At 37.3% G+C, this 24,338-nt stretch overlaps 1 protein-coding gene across 1 annotated transcript; it reads right to left on the minus strand.

Annotated features, from left to right (window-relative positions):
• Positions 1–3,617: 3,617 nt before the first annotated feature.
• LOC123768731 (spindle assembly abnormal protein 6 homolog) lies at positions 3,618–21,670 on the minus strand. The gene is given in 16 exon segments (XM_045759448.2): positions 3,618–4,311; positions 6,849–6,983; positions 7,082–7,104; positions 7,106–7,192; positions 8,428–8,675; positions 9,510–9,651; positions 9,653–9,718; positions 11,803–11,946; positions 12,058–12,164; positions 12,620–12,741; positions 13,733–13,890; positions 14,847–15,044; positions 15,711–15,876; positions 16,855–17,039; positions 18,492–18,654; positions 21,546–21,670. Coding segments are annotated over 15 exon segments (2,091 nt in total). The 5' UTR covers positions 18,645–18,654; positions 21,546–21,670; the 3' UTR covers positions 3,618–4,154.
• Between the last annotated feature and the right edge of the window lie 2,668 nt (positions 21,671–24,338).

The raw sequence follows: 24,338 nt of genomic DNA on the forward strand, positions 1-24,338 counted from the left end.
CAGGTAAGGATTTGCTCCCAGTAAATGCTCTCCGGCCAGGATACGAACCAATGACAGCGCTCGCGGAACGCCAGGCGAGTGTCTTGCCACTTCACCACGGAGACTGGTCTCTATGTGCAGATGTTTTCAAGTTTGGTATCATAAAATTCAACTGGGGTGATAAATGTATTAATTAAATGTCAAGAAGCATTTACCTTTTAGTGGAGCAAGGGTTGAGGCATTAATGATAATTTAGGTCTTACTGAAAGTGCAGAAATATGTGGTAAATGACAATTCTGGTTGAAATGGTTTCAGGTGCACTCATGGATGTTGAAGGTTTAAATGTAAGGTTTTATACAGTATTTAGTATGTTACATGAGGGGTAGCTGTAAGGAAAGTTTCTTTATAAAACAAGGAACATACTTCCTGATTTAGCTTGAAAATGTGCTTAGCCAAGCATAGTATGCTTTTTGAAAGATTTTTCACGATTATTTATCTTTCGATGTTGTTGCTTATACTGTACATTTAAACAAATAAATGTTAGGTGCTGTTAAATTTAAGCAATTGAGGTATGTAACAGCATATTTAATGTAACCCAAATGTTGAAAATAATAAACAATGTCGAGAAGAAATACACATTTGAATTTAATGTTCCATTTATACCACTTGATATCTTTGCTCTGACAACTTTTCTCCAAGGTAGCAGCCATGGCAGGAGACATACAAGTAGTCTCATCTTAATGAAATTTAGCTTTTCATGTTCACTTTGTTCCATTATGAGGCCTGGCTGTATGTATATACAGTACCTGTATTACAACCTTGATTAAACGAACTGTATGGGACCATACCAATTCATTGCAACCGGAGATGCTTCCAGGATGCATTTCCTACGCACTATCAGCTAGTTTCACTCGGTAATTTTTTTTATATTAATCTATAATATAATAGACAACTAAATGAACACATCTGCAAAAAAAATGTAACCACATCTAGCTCATTCTCACATCCACATCCTTAAAACTCATTTACAAATTGTAGCAGGGCCATACCTTGAGATGGTTTCGGGGATTAGCGTCCCCACTGCCCGGTCCTCAACCAGGCCTCCAGCCTGATCAGTTTTGTAATTCCTTGTCAGGCATACCTGACTGAACAAAAAAAACCTTGCCAACTCAAAATGAAAACAAACCATAAAATTTGGCTTTTCAATAGCTTTCCCCAAGGCTCCAACTGTTTCTCATAATGTTGATTCCACCTACAAAAATCATCAAAAATGTGATTGCAGCCATATTAAGAGAGCTACCATTCATACCCTAATATTTTCCCCTACTCCATTGGCTGATGTCACAGCAAAATTTTAATTTCAGCTTGTCATGTGAAGGACAACTACCAAAAGAACCTGTCGGTAAAGGAATTTAACTATATCTACCATATTTCCCCACAAAAATATTGGTCAAGTTTCAAAGGAAAAGGGACCAATATTTGTGAATGAAAACTGGGGAATCTTAAATTTAAAATGAATCATAGAATTTGGTAATAAATATGCTCAATGGCTTTCCTAAAGGCCCCTTACTATTTCTTGGAATGTTGTGCCCATCTATACAAATCATTAAAAAAAAGTGATACCATTCATACCTAATATATCACAGGCTCTATGGGCTGATTTCATTAAGTGAAATTATAAATTTAATCTGTCTTCTGGAGGGCAATAACCAAGAGAACCTTGCCTGTAAAGAGTTAACCACATTTAACAAATTTCTCACGCCCAAGGTCTTGAAATCTAATTTTCAAAGGAAAAAGGTCCCATATTTTACTGAACAAAAACCTCTGCAACTGGAAATAAAAAAGATGCAGAGAATTTAGTTTTAAATATGCTCAGTGGCTTTCCCAAGGCCTCAGCTGTTTCTAGTAATGTTGCCTCCATCTTTGTGCTCAGTCTTAACATCATAAGCAAATTCACACATTCCCCCACTTCTTGTTAGTCAAATCGGGTAAGTAAATTTGGAATGGAAAGCGTGTTCCAGCCGAAGTTTCACTATATTGTAATTGAGCATTTTCCCTTTCCAGTGATACTAGTTGCCTACTCATGCCTCTTGATCCCTGGCAAATTATTTCTAACACCCATTTCCACTGTCTTGGCTGTGTACATTGCTACATTGTCACAATGGCTTATCACTTAATCCTCATAATTATAGTATCTTAATTTACCTGAGGGCCACTAACACCAGTGGTTTCGACGAGGATAGGAACCTGGTGGATTGTCGAAGGTCCCCCCCATTTGCTTGAAATTATCTGATTACACAATATTGCAGTGTAATCCAGATGCAGGACCCTACATCTGGTCCTGTAAATGCCCCACACCCCAAGCAAACAAAGCAGGTTGGTAAAGCCAGCCAGATGGCAGCCAGCATAAGGCACACCACAGACTAAATTTTGCTTTGGAGAGTTACTGCTCTTACTAGTGAATTTACCACCATAACAGCATTTACAACACCCCCAGTAGGAAGAAAAATTGCTTAGTTGTTCATTGTCATATGTACCAAGCTGGAACAACCCTCAAGTTAATTATGCTATTCTGCAGGTGCAAAGTGGGAACATTTTTTTAATAGTACAGGTGTCTATATTTGACCAAAAGTGTTTCCTTAACTCAATGTGGAATTTATTATACTACACATATGTAATTCTAATACTGTAATAAGTAGGCGGTCTTTAAAGTAGTGATCCAGATGCTATTTCTTCTTCATGCTGCAGATTTTGCCCAGCTGTCATTTCCATCTCAAATTTCCATGGATACTTGTATTTAAGACGAATTCTTGCTATTATAGATTCTCTCCATCAGTCACCTTCTCGTCATTCATACTGATTGAGGCCGTTGGCTGTAACTGCATTGTACCAGCGTACAGATTCATTGTCTTACTCTTCTATCCTTCTTTCCACAGTTACCATGTCTAATGCTATTGTCTAATGCATTATCTGTTTTGTAAAAGGGTCTTTAGGATACATGTAGTCTTCTTCAGGACCCTAAGCAGACATTGCATCTGCCCACATATTTCCACTGATTCCAGTATGAGGGAAAATCCACAAGAACTGCATAACCCTTCCCTGATTGGATATAATTTTCAAAGTTCTTGATTTCAACCGCTGTCTACTTTCTACTACTCTCGAAAGCCAGTTTTCTGACTGTCTTTTTCTAAGGCTTTGTAATGCCACTCTTGAGTCGGTGACCTACCAGGGCCTATCTTCCAGATTTATATAACTGATCTCCCAAAGGGAAGACATTCTTAGTGTCTTTTGCTGACATCAAAATTATAAGATGGAAACTTAAAGCTTGATAAACCGAGAAAAATCCAAAAAGTGGTTACCTGGTATCTAATGACTCGGCAAGCCCCAAGTAATGAAGCTGGGTGTTAGGAATAAGCCAGACACAAGGTGCCTAATGGAAGAGGAAACCCTGATGGAACTGAATAGGGTGTACCTACCTGCTGGAGTATACACAGAGGCGAGCTAAAACTTCCCTGCCCGAGTGGCTATATGAGCAAAGATCTTGTAATTACATTACATTGGTAAAATAAATTGATCTTAGTCATCAGATATAAAAATTTAGAGAACATAAAACATTTTAGGTACTGGAAAAGAAACCCTTTCACTATATTTATCAATATATTAATCACCATAGGTATTCAAATAAAATAAAATATTTAAACATTTATGATTACAAAAATCTTAGTTTAATAAAGAAAGGTTTGTACATGGCAGATGTGATTGGAAGCTAAGAGCAGTTGTGTACCCAGCAAAATATTAATAAGCTCTCATCTTTCTTATTATCACCAAAGCTTTTTTTTGATCACAATTTACTCTTGAAAATACAGAAGTCAACCCTGTGTTTTTCAGTTATGTATGTATAGCTCTCAACTAGAAAAACAGGAGGCTTGAAAAACTTATAATATGCTAGTGCTCTTTTTTTTTGTTACACATACATGACTATATAAATTTAAATTTTGGTAATTTTTTATTAACAACCGACAGCAATTTATCAACACAAAAGCAAATAAATAAGTAAGTAATCAAATTAAGACTAGAAAATAATATTTTTCTTAAAGCTGAAAGCTTTCTTAATTTCTTGAATGAAGAGCAAAGTTTTGTGCTTATATTACGAGAGGTAAACAAAATATTGAAACCTAAGATTTTGGGAAGTAGCTTGATGCTCCAGGCTTTCTCTGACTTTCTGACTTTCTACTTTCTCTTACTGATGGTCTTCCTCCTCCTCCTCCTCTTGCTCCTCTGTTGCTTCCTCCCCTCTTTGTCCCGGCTGCCCCTCCTCTTTTGTCCAATGCTCTATAAAAAAAAATAAATAAAAATAAATCTAGCTTTGAATGTAACAAAATGCCTCTTACTAGTGGGTCCTCTCTCAATGGCTTTCTGAGCTAGCCCTCCCAGAAATATAAAAAACAGTATAAGTATATAATGTTTATTAAACTATTCATCAAAATATAACTGGTGAGTTGGAAATGCAATACGGTATCTGGAGCTGGATAATTGTATATGTTAACTTTTATGTTATAGGCTCCTTCTTTTCCTGAAGTTGCTCAACCTGGATTGAAAATACTGTATGTTCCACGCAATTATGATATAAACATTTCAATATGCAATGCAATATTCATTTTTCATTCACAAAAAGAGTATAAACATTCTTATACAGGAAGCAAGTGGGATCTTGATTAATCATTACACTTGTGTATAACCAAAACTACTTTTTTTGAATCTGTATAAATTTGTTTATTTCCATACAGAATTCTGAGAGTAGACTGAAAATAGTGTAATATTTATTGCAATACCTATAATAGTATTCACGTGAGCGTTGTGACCCAAAAGAGCAAAAGGTGTGAGAGAAAGCTGTCAAGATCTAAAATTTTCATAACATTTTTTAACAAGGAAGTAAGGTAGGACCTGAAGTGTTTAGATTAGGCAACTTCAAAAGATAAGACACTTTTGAAGTTGATCTGACTCTCTGGAAGAAGACTTAACCCCAAATTGCAGGTGACCTAACACTATTATAGCTTATACTGTAGATGAATGGTGGCATTACAACACATTCAAAGATATGCTACTTAATGCTCAAGAACATAATACTTCTGTATGTCTTAAGCACTTAGGTCAAACAATAATGATCTAAATAAGATTAACTTAAAGGATCTTTCGGAATGGAATAAAACCCAGCGTTGAATGTAATGAAACACCAATTTCTGGGTGAGCCCCGGAGGCTCCCTGAAGCTATCGGGCTAATATGCGATATACTGTATTAGACTAGGCCATTAGTCAATGGAGATCAACCTACTGGGGACCACGAGCCAGAGCTCCCTGGCCCCCTCAGAGAGGTGCAGGGAGCAATGGCCCCTGGAAAAAACCCTGTGGTTCTTCTGTTCATTGCCATCAAAACAGTATACATGGTCCTATAGTCATACAAGGCAGACCCCCTACCAAGCACAGAACAAAAATAAAAGAAAACCCCTGCAAAAGTACAACGTCCCCAGAGGAAATAGGAACTGGCTGCTGCATAGGTAAGCTGGCTGTGCAACACCTTGATGCCCCAACCTGCAACAATACCACTCTCTACCCAAGGCTAAACAAGGGCCACGAAACCCCAGCTGACCCCAATCTTGAAGTTATCTTGAGATGATTTTGGGGCTTAAGCGTCCCCTTTGGCCATGGTCTTTGACCAGGCCTCCTTTTTGTTACACACACACCCTTTTGAAGCAGCCCATAGCAGTTGTCTAACTCCCAGGTATCTCTTTACTGCTAGGTGAACAGGGGTATCAGGGTGAAAGGAACTCTACCCATTTGTTTCCGTCTCCACCGGGGATCGAACCCGGAACTTCAGGACTACAAATCCGAAGCGCTGTCAACTCAGCTGTCTAGCCCCAAGGACAGGGTAAATGCCGAGCAGGAAAAACCCCTACAGAGATGACGTCCCGAAGGCACAAGGGAAGAAAATCCTAGCATCCAGAGGTAGTAGTCACGGGGCGCTTTGGGAAGGCTGCCCCTACGCGCATGCATCCCCGGTACACTTATTACACCTGACCACCACAAAACTATGTTGCAGAGACACCAATAAGGCAAAACACTGCCAAGAAACCAAGGCCAGAGTTGAATGACTGCCCTAGATCGCATTCAGTCAATTAACTGGAGTTGCTGAGTAGCTAGCATGGAGGGTCTGGGGCTCCCCCTTTCCCTTTCAGGGAGGGGAGGGCTGCACAGACAAGCGGCGAGGTGTGACGTTTGCTTGGGATTTGGGAGAGTTCTGCCTCTGTTCGGTTTTTGGTTGCAATTTTCTTACCATGTGGGGGTTTGTTTTGTTATGCCTACCTTTCTGGGTGCACAACCCCAGTTGATAGCAGATCAGGACAACCCCCAACCACAGGGGGATTTAACATGGGCCATTGCTCCCTGTGCCTCTCTGAGGGGGCCAGGTTTTGGCTCGTGGTTCCCAGTAGGCTGAACTCCACTGAATAATGCCCTAGTCTAATTACTGTATAGCGCATATTAGCCCAATAGCTCCAGGGAGCCGAAAGGGCTACCCCACAGAAAAGACTCCATCTGGAATAAACGAAGCCTTTATAACAATTAAAAACAAATATGAGAGAATGACAGAGAGAAAGAAGAGTAATTAGTTAAATTCTATACTACTTTCTGTGCTCACTGTATAATACATTTAATTAGAAAGGATGTTTTCCAATTTTTCCAATCTGAAGAACTAGGGTCAACCTTTACACGAAGCTTTAAAAAATAAAGTGTATATATGTATATGTATGTATACACACACACACACAGTATATGGTAATAAATAAATTTCACCAATGTTTAGCATCACTAACCTTGTATTTTTGTTAAGCTCCATTGGGTCCGAGTCAGGGGGTGATCTACTGCAATAATTTGCTCGAAGTAGTCCTTGCACTGGAACACTTGCTGGATTAGTTGGTTCAAAGTATTTGGGATCCAGCCCTTCCATGCTAAATTCAAAGACAGTACCATTAACAAAAACTTTATAAATACAATTTCCGAGAAAACAATATCTTAATACTTTGTATAGGTTCACTGTACAACTTACTTTTCTTTGTCAGCTGGAGATTGATTCTTGCCAGTGAGGGCATCATGTGAGGCTGCGAGGGCTAATCACCTCTGGTATGGGTGGGATGTTGCCAAAATTTCGAAAAGAACTCTGAAGTATCAATAATTATGTTAATGTTGATAAGAAGAAGTTAATATGTTGCTACTAGTACATAGTAATGCAACACTCACTAAATACTCCATGACATAAAATGGAGAGATGAGTGTATGAAATAATCTTTCTCTGAGCTGGTACCAAGGCTGCTGCTGCAGCCACAGGCCGTATGGTCCACTCAGGACACCATTCATTGCCAGGCTCTATGCAACTTAACACCTCACTGTGACACATTTTAGATAAGTTTGCCCTGTATATAATTTGGGAAGGGAGACAACAGTCTATCTCTATCCACTAACTATTAAAACATCCCACTCTCTTAACACTTCAAGCATTATTTAATTAGAAATCCTAAAAATACAAATTTTTGCTCTGCAAACTAAAAAAAAAAAAAAAAAACCTGCCCTGACCAACAGGTGACAGCACAGACAGCCACCATAGTTTACAACAGTGTTGCACATCACTGGGATGGGGCTTGATATCCAGTACAGTAAGAGCTTGGTAATTCAGACTCTGATACCTACCTACCTGTTGAGGGTAGATAGGTACCAGATTTCGAGTAATCTGAATGAATTCATGCTCAAGTTTTCTATCCAATTTGACCTTTTAACTTTATTCGAGTCTCTCATTTGAATGCGAGACTCGAATAGATTTGAGCTAGAGTCTTGGCTTTTCAACTCGAATAGAAATTTGAGTTACCGAGATGCTGAAGTGAGAAGTCTAAATCAATTTGAATGTTAATCTTTGGGTATTTCTGGTGAAAAATTAGCCAACTCGAATGAGGGTGAGCCCCACATGATTCGCTTACCAAGCATAGACAATACAGTAATCTGTACTATCCCCCAGAAGCAATTATGAGGCAAGACCATTTTGAAAGTCTTCATCATAACAGGGTCTAAAGTTGCATACGAACCTGGCAGTGAATGATGTCCTGTGTGGATAATGTTGATATGGGAGTAACAGGGAGCCTTAGATCAGAAAAATGGCAAAAGGGCAATTACCTTCATGCAATCAAACTGATATTTAAATCACAGCAAACAATTTCTGACCATTCGATCTCGAGTTGAATTGGGTTGCACCCTAGTGAATTTCCATTGTATATTGATACTATATACTGCAATATGGCATCAGCTGATACAGTACTGCAATTTAATGATTTACTATTTTAAATTTATTAAAACAAAAATTTATAATGAAGAATTTAGTGTTAATGAGATTACAAACCAAATTACCAAATTAGGAGTAGTTTGTCCTAACCACCCACCACTGGCTGTGGGAAATGATTTTAGTGTGTTTGAAACAGGTGTGGAATGTGCCACAAGCCCTGATGGGCCTCCTGATGTGAAGCGAGAGCCTTGTTGTCTTATTGCATGAGTGGACGGTCCTTGTGATGCAAGATATGCTTCGGAAAGAGGTGCACGCTTCGCCATTGCTCCTGTTACTTCGACTTCGTTAAGTTGCTTGTTGAGCCAAGAGATGACTGTGGCAAATAAATGCTGTCATCAGACTCAAAAGTATGTTACAAGTAATTGATGTTACCATAAATCTGGAAATTCTTAAATTTCTGCAAATTTTAAAATGAAACTAAAAAGTGATCATGTATTAACAAAAATCACTAAGGGTAAACAATCCATTATATCACTGAATGAAGAATTTAGTGAGTAAATGTGTTCTCATTCTCTCTAAATCCTTGTGTTCTTATAACATTTATCACAATACTTGCTATTTAAGGATAAATGAACCTCTTACACTGAAATGGCTCATGTAATTAATTCAAATGTTACAAAAGACAGATAAAATTCAGTTAAGTTACTCTCATTACATTTTAAATGCCTTAATATGAAATGGCTCTCCCCAAGAACTTACAATATCCATCAAAGTAACAGCTATTTACTTGACAAATGCATCTATTAATCATGCTGAAGTTTGCAATGGTGTTATACCACAAATTCATTCTTAAGGATTAATGCAGGACACGACTTGGAATCCAAGATGCCTAATTAATTCAAGGTATGTAAGAGTCTCAACGAGGATATCTTCAGCCCACAAGTGAAAGAACCTAATTGTCAGCAGCATGTGTGTGTGACCTGGGTCTTGCCACCCACCAAGATTGTAAAAGGATTGAAAGATAGCACAGCATTTAACGATGTTCATAAACCCGAAAGGTATGAAACTCAAGGGTTCATATTAGAGCAATACTGTACATATTTGCCAGATTCACCACACATGAAGGAGAATTTGGTTATATGATTCTGAGATTTAACATTACTATACAGTAGTGATGAATTGCAGAACAAATTTCATCAAATTTTACCATTTTCATTTGTCTGAAGTGTCTTTTCCTGTTCCTGTAACTTTTCTTTTGCTTCATGTAACTGTTGCTGGAGACTTTCCCTGTCTATAGTGAGCTGAGAGACTTTGGTTGTCATCAGCTGAAGTTGCTCATTCAATTGTGAAAACACTGCTGTCCTTCTCTGCTACTACCTTGTCCTGCTCCATGAGGGCTGCTCCTCGAACTTTACTCTGTCGAAGAAATAACAAAGGAAACGAATACTGTAATAGCATTTATTTACTCCACTCCTGATTCTACATGGGTATTCATTTCTCGATACAATGTGTACATTCATATCATATAGGGTTTATTAAGGATCTTGTGGGAAAAATGACTAATTCCAAAACCAAAAATTTTGTTACATAAAAATAGATCTTTAAGTGAATATGAAAAGCTCACTTTATAGGTAAAGTATTTGGTTGCTTTTAAAATGAAATCCAATGAATCTTCTGGGAAAAAGATCATAGGCCAGCCATGTATAAGACATTATAAAAATCAGTACACAAAAAACTATTAAAATGGTCCTTGCAGGGGACATACAAGGACCTGCAGTAATTGAACAAATATGAAACATGTATGCCTACATTCATTCATACATATATTATATGCTTATATAATGCTTTCAATATATATATAAGAAAGCTTAGATTGCCTGTACACTATGAATACTTCTGACTTTTCTTCTGATCCTAACCTTCAAAATGTGCCATGGACACAGTAGGAAGAATGAGAGAAGCTGGTGGTTTGGGGACCCTATTGTGGTGACAGTGCTGCCATCTGTTGGCAACCAGGGTAACTAGGTCTCCAGACAACTCTTACAAGGGTTGCAGGTGTATGGAAAGCATTTCTTTATAATTCTTGTCTATTTGAGCATATCTCTAGTATCTCTTGTTATAATTGCTGTCTAATTCAGGCTTTTTCCCACATCAAAAGTCATTTGTATCTGCCACACAAACATGCTAGACAGTACACAGAATAATTTTATGTGGAGAAGGTGCTAGTTGCGTGATTTTGGCATATTTTCTATTTTTAGAAATTCAATTGGAAAGCCTGAGACTAAATATTCTTCCAAATGGCCCCCTTCCCCCCCGAGTTCACCTGCAGGTGGCAGATTTCCACCTGGGGCAATGACACCAGCATACACAAGATACAATGAGAAACACGATTAGCAGGAGAGGTGAGCAGTAGCCAATCAGCAGGTGACCTAGAGTTACATCACGGACAAGCCAGGTAGATGAATCAGTGACTGGGGCTCATGATGGGGACTATTCTTTCAAAGACACTCAAAGGAGGGCTCCAAGATTTCGCGAGATTCGCGTTCGTACCCAGTATAGTCAAGTTGAGCTTCAAAAAGTTGGCAAGATACCTCTGCTTACGTGAGGAGCTACCGAATACCTCAGTGAAAGAGGAAATTACATTGAAGGAGGCTGTGGAATTACAACTTGTGCAGGAGAATTCAGTGAGAGTCACTCCACAGCCTAGTGCAGTGACCCAAGACAACATCCACAAGTGTAAGAAGGCAGTGGTTGTGCAGAGCCAACCTCCCATCATCGAAACAGTCCTGACTTGGTGAACAGGTCTGTGAATCAATGACCAATGACATTTTGTACCTAGTGCAGGGTGGCCAAGCACATATGACACCAGGATAGACAACGTGACTAGTAATATTGAGCACCGCCAAGTTGCAGACCATGAACCAACAGTAGTGTTGACGGTGTCACCAAAGAGAGACTTGAGCCAGAGAAGGTCAAGTGATTTTGGGGGTAGCCTAGCCTCTCTAGTTTGTTTGGCAGTTGCTTTGAGAGCAGCTAGTGAGAAAAAGCCTATTCAGTACACTAGATGAATGTGGCATGTGCCTCATTAGTGAAGTAATAGAGACATAGCCCTCTGTGAGGCAGTCACCGATATACATGCCCCATCACACTTGTCACTCTACTCTACCACCCTCCGGAGACTCTGGTAGTCCTTGGGGAGCTGCTAGAGTCCCTGTTATTTTTGAGTGACAAAGGGGAAAAGTGTTGGCTTGAACAGTCCTCAGTATGGGTGAGGAAGCCATTTAAGAGAGGATTCCACAACACACACTAGTACTTTTATTAACCCTGTAGAGACAGCTTGTAAAGATGTCTGTGGCACCAGTGCAGAGAAGGTCACTTGACTGTCATGATTCCTTGCCTAGACGACACAAAGATTTAAAGAATCTTACCTTAAGTGGTAACTGAATGCAGTAGCTCATTAAAAAATATTTTGGGGCTTCTCCCCTATAACTCTTACTCACTGTCATGTGCTCTTCTTTGACTCTCTTTTGCAGCTTCTTGATAACATCCAGGCTCTTCTGTAATTCAGCATACAGCAACTGGATAGAATTTTCTCGCTTTATTAACTTTTGCCGTCGTTCCTCCACAGTCTCTTCTAAACTTCCCTATAGCAATAATAATAGCAAACAACAAGTTAATTTGGGAACTTCTTAAATAATATAGGTGACAAAATCTAAAAATGTTCATTAGGATAATATTAAAAATAATTGACTAACCTTTTGCTGTTGCAGTGATTCTGCCATTTGTTGAAGGTGAGCCAAATGTGTGCCTTGGCTTCGTAAATCCGCTTCAAGATGAGACACAGTCGATTCCAATTCTCGTACTGAACATCAGAGAACAAAACCATTGCAAAATATTATTAAGAACAAATTAAGAAATACAATAATGGTATCTACTAATTTAACACAACAAGTCTGGCTCCTAGTGTACAGGAGCTTTTCTGAACAGTACACTCAATTGAGCCCCTAACACCAGATCATACTCATCACTGATCAAGATCATTCAGTCAGGGCAGGTTGACATTCTGCACTTCTGCATTGGCACAGCAGCTCTACCAGTATGATCTGATAGACCCATTTAAAAAAGTTCCCACTTCACACTAGTGGGGAATGTCTACCTGCCCTAAAAAAAAAAAGAGATGTCATTTTGGAACAAGAAAGCTAGAAAGAGGCTCAGCATACTTATTATCATTTTCATTATTACTGCCTCCTTTCTCTTTCATAAAATAATGAACATATAAAGTCACGACAACAATAAAACATACAGTACTGTACTAACCTGTAGCACTTTTGGTATGGTTTTCTTGCTCAAGGTGTGCATTTTGTTTTTTAATGTGGTTAAGTTCCTGCCGACATCGGTGTAAGTTTTCTTCGGCACTATTTAATCTTCTTTGCAGCTCTCTGTATGTTACACAATATATTTGTGAATCAATTAAAATCTAAAACTTTCCTTCAATTTTTGTTACTTTGCTCAATATTATTATTCAGTATGAAGTTTTATTACAGTTTCTTAATGTAATACAGTAATACCATGTATAAAAACTTTACCAAGGTATTTTAGAATTTTTCATAAGGAAACTTAATGTACCTATAAACAGTATCTCCATGTTCAAGTAGCCTTTAATCTGCAAATCCAGTCAAAACATATTCTACTACATAATTTAGGGTTTGATACTAAATTTAAAAAAATTGTTTGAGGAGAGATTTATAGGCAAGAATCTGTATGTGTTGGTTAGTGAGATTCGTCCAACCAAGAGATATTAGTTAGGTGTGTGACGTCCCCTCCAAATACTATTCTCTGAGCTTATAGCTCCTCACAATTATTTAGTTTTAAGCCTTTTTTGGATTATATTTTTGTAGTATGGCATCTTCCAAAGATTTTAAATATCATTGTGAACTGTACTGTGTTTATGGCAGGAAAGTGCCAAAAGGAAGTAATATTCAAGTAGGTGTTTTATTGTCTGGAAAAAGTGACATTTGTTAAGTTTTCAGAAGACTTCCCCATTTTTCCCTTATACTATAACCTCAACTTCAAACTGTATATGTTTGATCAACAAGAGGTGTTCCAGGAACTCATCCCTCATGCAGAATATTGGCTGCCTACACATGGGAATGGAGGACGACTATGTTATCATCCTCCTTCTGCTACATATGGTTTCATTTATTTTCCATCTTTTGTAGAATATTTGTGACTTTTTATTGATAAGTTTATTGAACAGTTTACCCAAAGCAACCATACATTAACACTAGAACTCCACCTTACAACACACCTAGAAAAACTCATGTGGTAAACTAAGGAACTCGGCACAATCCCCCATGCTTCCTTTCCTCAACAAAGCAGCTGAAGACTGTAGTTGTCAAGCAAATACATAAATACCTTTCATTCACTTACTTAGCATTACTTTCGGCTTGATGTTTCCTTTCTGAGAGATCATTGTTTTGGGAGGTGAGTGAGCCTAGTTTAGCTTGCAGCTGTTCAATCTGAGTGTTTTTTCGAGCCTCCAGTTCCCGTCGCATACGTTCAGTTTTCCTGTCTGCATCACTCTGAACCTGATGCAACATCAAAATAACTATGGTGTGCTCTTGGTGAATATCTACTTACTATGGTAATGTTTTCACTCACTGCAGGCTAGGTTCTTAATACATAGGTCCATGCTAATTTTACTACACTTTTACTGTAAAGCTGATATGATGCTAATCTTTTACTGTAAAGTAGACATGATATTAATCTTTAGCTGAAAAGTAGATATCATGCTAATCTTTTGTTGGAAAGTAGATATGGTGCTAATCTAATAATGTAAAGTAGATATTATGCTAGTCTTTTACTGTAAAGTAGATATGATACTATTATTTTACTGGAGAGTAAAATTATGTTAAAATGTATTGAAATGATGAAAGCATGCCAATCTTTTACTGGAAAGTACATATGATAACAATTCGTTTGCTGGAACGTACATATGATAACAATTCATTTGCTGGAAAGTACAAATAATTAAAATAATTTACTGGAAAGTATATGTGATGCTTATCTTTCACTGTAGATTAAGTATGAGGCTAATATTTTACTGGAAGGCAGATGCAATTCTATTATTTACCTGGAAGGTAGACAAGATGCAAATCTTTTATCATTAATGACAACTGTCTATACAGTACAAAGACCATGTTAAACAACAGCTAGAAGGAAGAAAACTGTATACTATTAATTTACTTAAGGAATTAAATTTGACATACATCTGCCGGCTGTTCCAGATGGAGGAAAAAATGCAATGATAAATTAAATATTTAATCTGTATTTTACAAAAACTTTCAACAATAAAAATCAGAAAATTATATGTAAAATTAAAAAAAATAAAGGTTATGCAAGATGTGATCAAAATTAAATCTCAAGAACAGAATGAGTAAATGCATTTAGGAATAAGAGAAGACTTCTAATGTCCAGAATTAATTGTATCCAGTTCTATCATGCCATGTTACAGTATAGTACAGTACTGTACAAAACAAGGCACCTTTAATAATTTCTCCTTTTCTTGACTGATCAGCTGTGCTTGTTTCTCGGTTGATGTGGCTACATGCTGGCTCATAGCATTCTGCAGCTGATGAACTTCTTCTGAAGTCTTGGCAAGAATTTGTTGTGTGTGGCTTAATTGCTGCCTGAGCTGTTGCTCCCGTTCTGCCGCCTCTCTCTCTTTAGCAGCTCCCTGGGCCTGTATGTTTCATTTAACATGTTTTACAAGAGAATTGAAAGTTTGAAAGCACCCAAATCGTATAGAAAGAACATTAATATAATAAAGGGCTATAACAGCATTACATAAAACAATGAAATCACTGGTAATTAATTTCATTACTAGAACTGAAGTTATTCACTAATAACACAACACACACACACACACACTCTCGTCCTCCTTTCCCAACATTATTCAACACATGTGGTACTCAAATTAAAATTATAATCCGCACAATCCTGTACCTCCAATAACACTTACTAAGGAACTTTTGTTTCATTTACTTGTAATAATGATACAATACTAAAATCTTTCCACATATATTAAGTACTGAACAGTATTTCATGAGCCAATACACATTTCAGCCACTCACTACTTTCTCATTACTGAGAACAATGATAGTCACTGTATCCATTCATATTCACATTCACTCAATATTCAGTAATAATACTTGAATGCCATTTACAGTCCATTCTCACAATATTCCCTCCAGACTTTATCCAGTTTAAAACATATTTTCATAATAATTGGATAATGCAGATACTGCCCAGCAATTTTAGCTAATTTTTGTGTTTCATAGTATTTATCAGCAGAAAACAGAAGTTTATCTATATATATATTTCATAGGATAACAATTACCAACTTTACCTTTAGAGCCTTACAGCAGTCTGCCAGATAACTTAGCTTGAGTTGTGTGGGAGCAGGCACAAGTGCCAGTGCCAAATGACACAAATGTTTAAATACATTAACTTCTACAACTTCCAGTGTAGCACTTCCTTCACTCTCATTAGAACAACGCAAAACCAGTATAAATCTGAAAAGAGAAAACATATATACTGCATCTAAAAAAAATCTGCTATTACATAATTATACAAACATTATTTTCCCAAGTGATGAGCAGCAAACATAATATCACTGTCATATGAATGGCAGTTGTTTAATGATAATAAAACACACTAATAAATATAAAAAAAATTGCTGTTTTATCCTATCTAGGAAAAGTTACAAACTGGATTAAATATACCGAAAATGTTCTCTCTGTTCATGGATTGTGTGTTTAAGGAGCTAGCTGGCTCATTAACGTGCCTGTTTTCATGGCAAACATTTACCTAGCACTATGTAACCCTAGCATTATTTTGCATTTCATAGCTATTTATCACCCTTTTTGGGAAGTTTTCTTTTAGCAAATGGTACATATGCATCTTTGAGAATATTTAGACAAATAATATAGTGCAAATAAAGATTGCATTATAGATATGCAAAATAAAGATATGCAACAGTATGTATTTTCCTGTTGATGAGTGTTTCAAATACAGTATTATAATGAATTTAAAATTGCATAATTGAGTATATGAAATGAAATGTTTAATATGTAGTATACTAAAAGTTGAAAGGTAAAATATAAGAACAAAAGTAACTGCAGAAGGCCTATTGGCCCATACGAGGCAGCTCCTGTTTATAACCACCCAATCCCACTCAAAGTAAGAGTTTCTTAGAGAATAAAGATGCCAGTTTTGTAAAAAAAAAAAAAAAAAAAAAAAATTTAAATATGAGGCTCAGGATGCAACACTATTTAAAATAAGTCTACAAAACCTTCCATATTTTTCAAGCCTTAAGAAACAGCCATAGGCTTAACAACAAAAATTAATAAGAAGACAAATGACATTGGCTTATTTAGTTTTTTATCAAGAGCACTGGTAATGATTACAGATTACAGTTAAAGTAGATGGGCTAAAAAATTAATACCTAGCTAAAAGTGTACAAAACATGAATTTTTGCCTTTATAACTTACCTAGGAGAGTCTTTTACTTGTTCGTTGTTGCAAGAGTTAATTAGCTCTACAAATTTGTAAGGAAATGCATTAAAGTCAACCAGTAAGCCTTGAGTTTGGCGAAGGTTACAGTAGTCATCTTCACGAACAACACACGTGTACAGAACAAATGGGTCATGATCGTCTGTAAGCCTCACCAGTAATTCCTGTAAGTTACCTTCATTAATAGCAAACATGCCTGTATTTTATATATTAATCAATATCTATCAACACTTCATGCTATCAGCATCTGAATGAATTTTTTTTAATGTTAACACAGCATGCTAGGTAAAACAAATTATTTATATTCAAAACATCTAAATAAAGTAGACCTGATGTTACACAAATTTCTGTGATGTTATTTTAACTTTCTTTTGTGAGTAAACATTAAACTAAAATTATATCAATTTGATATAAGCCATTACCCTAGAGTAAGTACAATACTGTCCAAGGAAAACTCATCATACTGTACTTTCATTATATACACAGGCAATGTATCTTGTGTCGTCCGTCTCAGCGACCAAATGGCAAAGCTGGTTGTTCAATACTGCAAACTTCAGCTTCAAATTCTTTTCAATGTATCAGAATGGAGAAATGTCACAAGTGGAGTACCACAGGGTTCAGTTCTTGCACCAGTGATGTTTATTGTGTACATAAATGATCTACCAGTTGGTATACAGAATTATATGAACATGTTTGCTGATGATGCTAAGATAATAGGAAGGATAAGAAATTTAGATGATTGTCATGCCCTTCAAGAAGACCTGGACAAAATAAGTAGATGGAGCACCACTTGGCAAATGGAATTTAATGTTAATAAATGTTATGTTATGGAATGTGGAATAGGAGAACATAGACCCCCACACAACCTATATATTATGTGAGAAATCTTTAAAGAATTCTGATAGAGAAAGAGATCTAGGGGTGGTTCTAGATAGAAAACTATCACCTGAGGACCACATAAAGAATATTGTGCAAGGAGCCTATGCTATGCTTTCTAACTTCAGAATTGCATTTAAATACATGGATGGCGATATACTAAAGAAATTGTTCATGACTTTTGTTAGGCCAAAGCTAGAATATGCAGCTGTTGTGTGGTGCCCATATCTTAAGAAGCACATCAACAAACTGGAAAAGGTGCAAAGACATGCTACTAAGTGGCTCCCAGAACTGAAGGGCAAGAGCTACGAGGAGAGGTTAGAAGCATTAAACATGCCAAAACTAGAAGACAGAAGAAAAAGAGGTGATATGATCACTACATACAAAATACTAACAGGAATTGATAAAATCGACAGGGAAGATTTCCTGAGACCTGGCACTTCAAGAACAAGAGGTCATAGATTTAAACTAGCTAAACACAGATGCCGAAGAAATATAAGAAAATTCACCTTCGCAAATAGAGTGGTAGACGGTTGGAACAAGTTAGGGGAGAAGGTGGTGGAGGCCAAGACCGTCAGTAGTTTCAAAGCGTTATATGACAAAGAGTGCTGGGAAGACGGGACACCACGAGCGTAGCTCTCATCCTGTAACTACACTTAGGTAATTACACTTAGGTAATTACAGGCACATAAAGATCTTCAATAATGTATAAGGTGTACTACTGTACTAGCAAGATGTACCTTTGAGGGAGAAGGCAGCTTAGCCTTTATCTCTACCAACAATTTTAAAGTTCGTGTAGTGGCTGCAGCTAAGGAGGTACTAGCCTCCGCTACTCGCACCACTACCTCCCCATTTGATAAGACGTCACTGGTATTACTTCTACATGCCTCCATTATGTTCCTCCTGAAATGAAAGTAATGAAAGAAATGAAAGTCTTAAGAAAAAAGACTGGAAAAAGTAAAGATATTGGTACTTTATATGGCTAGTCAGAATCTCTGTATGTATTTACTTTGAAAAGTTATGCACATACACTGTAAGTAACACACAATGCAGTTCAAACAGAAGACAGCCTTGGGTTTAATAGTTTATAAAATACATAATGAACAGAATAAATTTATAAATAAGGCACGGCTCTCATGGTTAAATACTACTGTATAACATGTAGAAAAAACTAAAGTTTCAGTTACATGGTCAACACAAATAAGATAAGTAACCAAGGTAAGAATATTTGTTTATTGTACTGTATGTGAAATAGTATGGCACCTAATGGGAAGTGCCAAAATCAATACAATTACTATAAAGAACTCACTTTGAGAAAGTTATGGTAGTGAATTTTAGGGGGTTCCCAGACTTTTATTGTATGTTAGGGATTACCCTCCCATTTGGTAGCTTGTGTCTGATCTCCTGTCCTAAACGGCCATCTTCATAGTTTTGCACTTAGTCATTTACTGGAGTTTAAATTTAGTTGCCACCTTTTAAGCCATTCTTTCACTTATCAAAGGTTCTCCTGTGACTTCATACTATCTTCCTACATGGCTATGCTCCTCATAATGGGGATTTAGTAATAATGTCTTACTATTTTAATACCTCTTTCCTCACCAAGACTGTTTTATTTTAAGTGCAAACACTGTACTCCCTTATCCACTGTAGCATTTTCTGTCACTTTGCCTGCTTCTCCAGTCCAGTTTCTGCACTACTAAAGTCTAATGTTAGGCATTGTAGGGTAATTATCAGGTGAAAGAGCTAGCTTTTATCTCATATAAGACAGCTATAAATATACTGCACTTGATAGGTAAATAAGGACAGACTGATGTAACGGTACTCACCACTTGGACCATCGGGGATTAAACACAGTCTTTGCAAGAAGCGAGGTCGTCACTCTACTGACCAGTCCAAGTATTCACCTCAACCCCCTGCTTGAGGGGGTTAAGCTCTGTCTTTTTTGACCTGCCCCTCAACTTTCAATCAATCAACTTTTTTTTGTGCTACTGTTTCAAAGACCTTTCTGATAAGACTAAAAATATGCAGACTATCCATCCTTCTAATTCCAAGGGAAGATTGACAGCAGTTTAAAGGTTTGTCACATCTTGCTTGATAGCTTAGCACTTATGAATGATGGATATTTCCTGATGGGACAGAAAGCCTGTTCATTGCTTCTTGAAGTCCTTGTAACTAATGACAAGGTTTTGTCTACATGATCAATCCAGCAACTGGCCAGACACATTGATGAATAACATGACAAAACAAGTGACATACATTACACAAAAACTACATTTGTTGAAAAACATTTCACTATGGTATCTTTTATTGTACTTAAGCACTATTTGTTTTATTTAAATACACTAGACAGGCCTATAAATTAATATTTTAATTGAGCTAAGCACTTCCACCACTGTTTAAAGTTCATCCACTAATGATGTTCGACTGTGACTCACTACAGATGGCTGTCACCTCGTACACAAGTAGATACAATAGATTTTAAACCTACCCAACCAAACCCAGCCTAACCTAACAATAAATACAGTGTTAACAATTAGAAAAAGGAGTTTTGTACCGTACCTATCACTATGCTTGATGTCAAAGGCAATCGCACCACGTCTGACTACTACTGTATTTCCTTTTTTTTTGCTAGGCCTAGCCATACTTGTCTGGGCTTTCTGTACAAGGTTAAAGTATGTTACGTTTAGTTATGATTAAGAGGTTAGGTATGGATACGACAGGATGGTTAGTTCTAGTTAAACAGGAGCGAAATATTACCAATCCTCTAATTACTCTACGTCGTCCTCTATGTCCTCTAATTACTCAACACAAAGCTGCTATTAGGACAATATCCAACTCTGGCCCCAGACATCTTGAGATGATTTTGGGGCTTTAGTGTCCCCGTGGCCCGGTCCTCGACCAGGCCTCCACCCCCAGGAAGCAGCCCGTGACAGCTAACACTCAGGTACCAATTTTACTGCTAGGTAACAAGGGCATAAGGTGAAAGAAACTCTGCCCACTGTTTCTCGCCGGCGCCCGGGATTGAACCCAGGCGCCACTAACTCAGTTCCCTTACTCAGATCTCTCAAAATGCACTTCCTCTCATGTGTATTATATATAAATAAAACACTGAACTGTAATGTCAATCCTGACCTTAAAAGCTTCCAAGAAGGTTGTAACAGAATCCATGAGCACCACACCAGAAGCAAATACCTATTTGATATTCCAAGAGTACGACTTAATCAAACTAGAAATGCTCTACAAATCAAGGGACCCAGAATGTGGAACGACCTTCCCAATTATGTTAAAGACTGTACCTCTCCCAACCAGTTAAGATAAAAACTAAGCACTACCTAATTAACTCCCTGTAACCTACCTTACCCCTTAATGTCAACCCATGTCTGCTATTTTAAACAATGCTGTTTGTCGACCAAATTGTATATTTGCTATTTTTCTGCCATATTCCCCCCTTTTTTATTTTTATATTTTCTCAACACAATTTATACTTTAATCTCAATTAGTATTAAGTTTTAGTCTTTAATGTTTTTCCTGCCCGAAACGCTTTGCAAAGCGTAATAGTGGCTTTAGGCACTGTATGCACTAGCTCTATCTATAAATCCATCAATGTTTGTATCACACCTTGTATGCATGTACTTTACCTGAATAAACAATATTTTGGTGAATAATTGGTATTCCTGCAAAGCAAGAAACACCCACAGCGTTTCGGGTAATACGCTGCAGTGATGACCCCATCTGTCACTACAATGAACAAAGCGAACTATTTGGTGGTTACCCACCATGTACACTGATATTACCAGCTACGGTGAATCACGGGTCCTTCATTGTAAGGGGCAGCACCAGAGGACTGGAGACTTCACTCGTGTTTATGTTTTAAAAACCTGAGGCGGAGGAAGCGGGGTTAAACTCATTTGGATCAGAGGGTAAAATTTATATAAATAATAAATAAATAAATGTTTATTCAGGTAAAGTACATATATACAAGAGGTTTTACAAAAAATGATAGATTTATAGATAGAGCTAGTACATACAATGTCTAAAGCCACTATTACGCAAAGTGTTTCGGGCAGAAGATTAACCAAGATTAGCCTTTATAACTCCCACTGTCCTATGCTTACGAAACAAGTCACAACCAAAAGGCTTAACAATCCTTGGCTTACAAAGGGAATACTTAAATCCATTAATAAAAAACATGACCTTGAGAAGAAGTACAGGTTAGGAACCGTCTCCAAAGAATTCTCAAAGAATTACTCGTTATTGCTATCTAAAATAATTAGACGAGCCAAAACTAAATACTACGAGGATAAATTTACCCAAATAAAGAGCAATGATTAAAAAAACTTGGAGCACAATTTCACAAATATTGGGATCTAAGAAGATTCTAAATAAACCAACACTCCTGTCCAATAAAGATGGTCAGCTTTCAGCCTCTGATTCTGCTATCGAGTTCAATAGGTTCTTCTCCATTGGGTCATCCCTTGCAAATGATATTCCATCTTCCAGTACTGATGTTAAGGACTATCTTACAGGTAACTATCCACAGTCTCTGTACCTAAAGCCTATTAATTCCACTGACGTTAATGAGATAATCCTTTCCCTTAAAACCAAGTCTAGTGCCCTTGAGGAGATACCAACTTTAATTTACAAAAAAGCCTCCAGATCTTTAGCTCCTGCTATTGCATTGCTCTTCAACAAGTCACTTGAACTCCAAACCTTTCCAGATATTCTAAAAAAAACGAGAGTAACCCCTGTCCACAAATGTGGTGATCTCACAGATGTTAACAACTACAGACCTATATCAATCCTGCCTAACTTATCAAATATATTTGAAAAACTAATCTACAAGCAACTTTACTCCTATCTAGCCAAACACAATATACTTAGCTCTTGTCAATATGGCTTCAGACCCAAAAAAACACTAACGATGCACTTATTAGTATGATTAACTTGATTCATGCAGCTCTTGATAAAAATGAGTTCCCTGTTGGGTTATTTGTGGACCTGCGTAAGGCTTTTGACACTGTCAACCACCAAAACCTTCTTCTTAAATTACATCATTATGGGGTCAAAGGACACTCCCTGCAATACCTCAAATCTTACCTTACTGACAGGCTCCAGTATGTTTCTGTGAATAATTCAGTTTCTCCCACCCTACCCATCAACATCAGTGTTCCTCAGGGCAGAATACTTGGCCCTCTCCTCTTTCTCCTCTACATTAATGACCTTCCAAATGCCTCCCAACACCTCAAACCAATTCTATTTGCTGACGACACAACCTTCATTTACTCCAGTCCTGACCCCCTTGCTCTAAATGCCACAGTAAATACTGAGCTAAATAAAGTCCATCTTTGGCTAACGGCCAACAAACTCACCCTTAATATTGACAAAACTTTCTATATTCTGTTTGGCAATAAATCCTCTAATCAAATAAATCTCAGAATAAACAATACCCAAATTTGTAACAAATTAGATGGCAAATTCTCATTGACCACAATCTGAATTTCCAGGGACACATTCTAAATATATAAAAAAAGTTTCAAAAACTGTTGGGATTCTTTCTAAGATCAGGTATTATGTACCCCGCCATGCCCTGGTGACGCTCTATTACTCCCTCATCTATCCATATCTCAACTATGGTATTTGTGCTTGGGGTTCTACTACCCAAAATCATTTACGTCCTCTAATTACTCAACACAAAGCTGCTATTAGGACAATATCCAACTCTGTCCCCCAGACATCACTTGGTACCCCTACTCAAATCTCTAAATATGTTAGATATTAAGTCACTGCACATCCTCTCATGTGTATTATACATATATAAAACGCTGAACTGTAATGCCAATCCTGACCTCAAAACCTTCTTTGAAGGTTGTAACAGATCCCATGAGCGCCACACCAGAAATAAATTCAGTTTTGATATTCCAAGAGTACGACTTAATCAAATTAGAAATGCTCTACAAATCAAGGGACCCAGAATGTGGAATGACCTTCCCAACCATGTTAAAGACTGTACCTCTCTCAACCAGTTTAAGATAAAAGCGAAGCACTACCTAATAAATTCCCTGTAACCTACCTTACCCCCCTATTGTCAACCCATGTCTGTTTTCTTAAACAACGCTGTTTGTCGACCTAATTGTATTTGTGCTGCGTGTTCAGCCATGTTTCCCCCTTTTTTATCTTTATTTTTATCTGTTCTCAATACATTTTATTCTTTATACTCAATTAGTATTAAGTTTTAGTCATTAATGTTTTTCCTGCCCGAAACGCTTTGTGTAATAGTGGCTTTAGGCATTGTATGTACTAGCTCCATCTATAAATTGATCAAATTATGTAAAATCTCTTGTATGTACCTTACTTGAATAAACATTTTTTTTTTATTAACCAAGATTTCGGGCATATCTACCTGAATTTACCTGAAGGCCACTAAGACCCTTTTGAGGCCTCGACAACAACAAGCATACTACATAATTTACACTCCTTATCTTTTTCACTGACATCAACACCGTATTGCCAGATATATTTGTTTCCTAATCTTAATCTCATGTAAATATAATCCTTCCAAGTAGACTTTCCTCTACCATAGGTGAAGG

The sequence above is a fragment of the Procambarus clarkii genome, chromosome 83 (genome assembly GCF_040958095.1).
Source record: "Procambarus clarkii isolate CNS0578487 chromosome 83, FALCON_Pclarkii_2.0, whole genome shotgun sequence".
NCBI classification, from domain to species: Eukaryota; Metazoa; Arthropoda; class Malacostraca; order Decapoda; family Cambaridae; genus Procambarus; species Procambarus clarkii.